Source organism: Zeus faber, assembly GCF_960531495.2.
Source record: "Zeus faber genome assembly, chromosome: 8".
NCBI classification, from domain to species: Eukaryota; Metazoa; Chordata; class Actinopteri; order Zeiformes; family Zeidae; genus Zeus; species Zeus faber.
In genome coordinates this window covers 5,277,376-5,279,205 of record NC_137195.1, presented here as the reverse complement: position 1 = coordinate 5,279,205, position 1,830 = coordinate 5,277,376, and the positions used below count along the sequence as shown (strand labels likewise).

The 1,830-nt window shown below is 37.0% G+C and overlaps 1 protein-coding gene across 1 annotated transcript in view; it reads right to left on the bottom strand.

Annotated features, from left to right (window-relative positions):
* The window catches only part of prdm1a (PR domain containing 1a, with ZNF domain), a gene marked incomplete at both ends in the record, with an annotated part of 12,767 nt that extends 11,189 nt beyond the window's left edge, over positions 1–1,578 (bottom strand). Inside the window, one exon of the mRNA XM_080006134.1 lies at positions 1,552–1,578. Within this exon, the coding sequence (XP_079862260.1) occupies positions 1,552–1,578 (27 nt within the window). The remainder of the gene's footprint in view (positions 1–1,551) is intronic.
* Positions 1,579–1,830: the final 252 nt, after the last annotated feature.

The following is a 1,830-nucleotide window of genomic DNA, read 5'->3' as shown; positions in this document are numbered from 1 at the left end:
GCCTTATTTCTCACAAGTCACACGACAGGGGAAATAATTAAATTTGAAAACACTCGTCTTGCTGTGCAACCAGGCAAAAAAAAAAAGAAAAAAAAAAGGAACAAAAAACAAGAAAAAGCATCGTCTCTGTATCATGTATTTTCGTGTTCCACACATTTTCCTCTCTTTAAGAAAGCGTGAAGCCGTTGTTTTTGAAGTCAAATGAGGATTCCAATTATGTTCCTAATCCCGGTCCTCTCCCTCCCTGACGAATTCCTCAAAATTAAATTCAAAATAAGGGAAACGCAACTGCCTCGTGCAAGTTACGTTTCGTCGAAATCCGTTCAAAGTAGATTCCGACATTGGGGTTTTTTTTTTTTTTGTTGCGAAGCACATAAGATTCTAGTAAAATTATGCACATCCACAAAAAAAAACAAAAAACTTTTATTTGAATTGTAAAGCTTCTGAAATTCAAAACCAAAACCAGTTCTGATACTTTTCACTTTCTGCAGCTGACAGCCTTTCCAACGCGTTAAACGTATACTGTATTTAAATGCAGCGCTAAAACAAAGGGGGGGGGTTGGAGAAAAAAAAAATGTTTCTCAATATTTCACAACACAGCTCTGCCTCTGAGGCTGAAATCATCTTTGCATAACAGCTGCATAGGCCTCAAACTAATAGTGAAACCCAGAAGAAGACACTTCAAACTGCGTCTCACACTTCAACCCTCATCACTCAGCCCTAGAATGAAAAACCTTAAGATCAGCTTGATTAAAAAATAAATAAATTATATATATATATATATAATATTAATACATGTAATAACCACTTATAAAATAAGAAAAGGGACCGAATTTAGATTGAATATAGAATATAAAACACACTAAATAGATATAAATACACTCCTGGCAGTGTCTTTGGTATTAGTTGTATTATTAAGGTTTAATTATGACTATAATTCGATTGATGACATTTCTAACAAATAAGAATTTAAATTCAATATAGATTTCAAATTAAGTCAAATGGAAATGATGGCTTATTCATTTTTTTAAGAGATAAAAACGGTATAAACAACAAAAACAAAATGTATTTAACATCCCCGTGTTCAACTCTTCATTTTAACAGAATGAAAAACTTAGACTTAAGCATTCTTTGTTTTTTTGTTTTTTTTTTAATATAAAACTCCAAATAAATTAACAGCTCCCAAAAAAACCCAACTTAACTGAAGTTAACTTACTTTATCCCGCGGCCGGAGTAAATCCTTGCAAAGCTTCACATGCACCTCAACATCCTGCAGGCAGTCACCGAGAAGCGACAAGCTCAGACTTAAAGAGAAACGGCCCAAACTCCCACGACTTCACCCCAAGTTTAATCCTCAAGTGCCTCCTCGCACAGGTGACCGGGGTTGTTTTTAAGCCTTAAAAAAAAAAAAAAAAAAAAAAAAAAAAATTTAATTAAAATAAAAAAAAATTAAAAAAACTCTAAAAGCACCCGCCTCCCTCAAAGGAAAAATAAAGAAAAAAATAAATAAAAAGAAGACATGAAGATATGACAGCGAGCAGCGGTACTCACCGAGTGACTCTGGTCCCAGCCACACATAGGGACGCCCAGTCCAGAAAGAGTGTGTGGGACAGGTGCACTTCACCCTCTCTCTCTCTCTCTCTCTCTCTCTCTCTCTCTCTCACACACACACACACACCGCCGACCACTATTCCAGACAGGGCCGTATGTGTGTGCGTGCGCGTGTGTCACAGCGTGAGTGTGTGTGTGCGTGTGTGTGTGTGTGTGTGCGTGTGTGCCGAGTGTGCGCTCAGCTCGGTGCCTTGTGTTCAAATGCTTGAAGTGAATCAA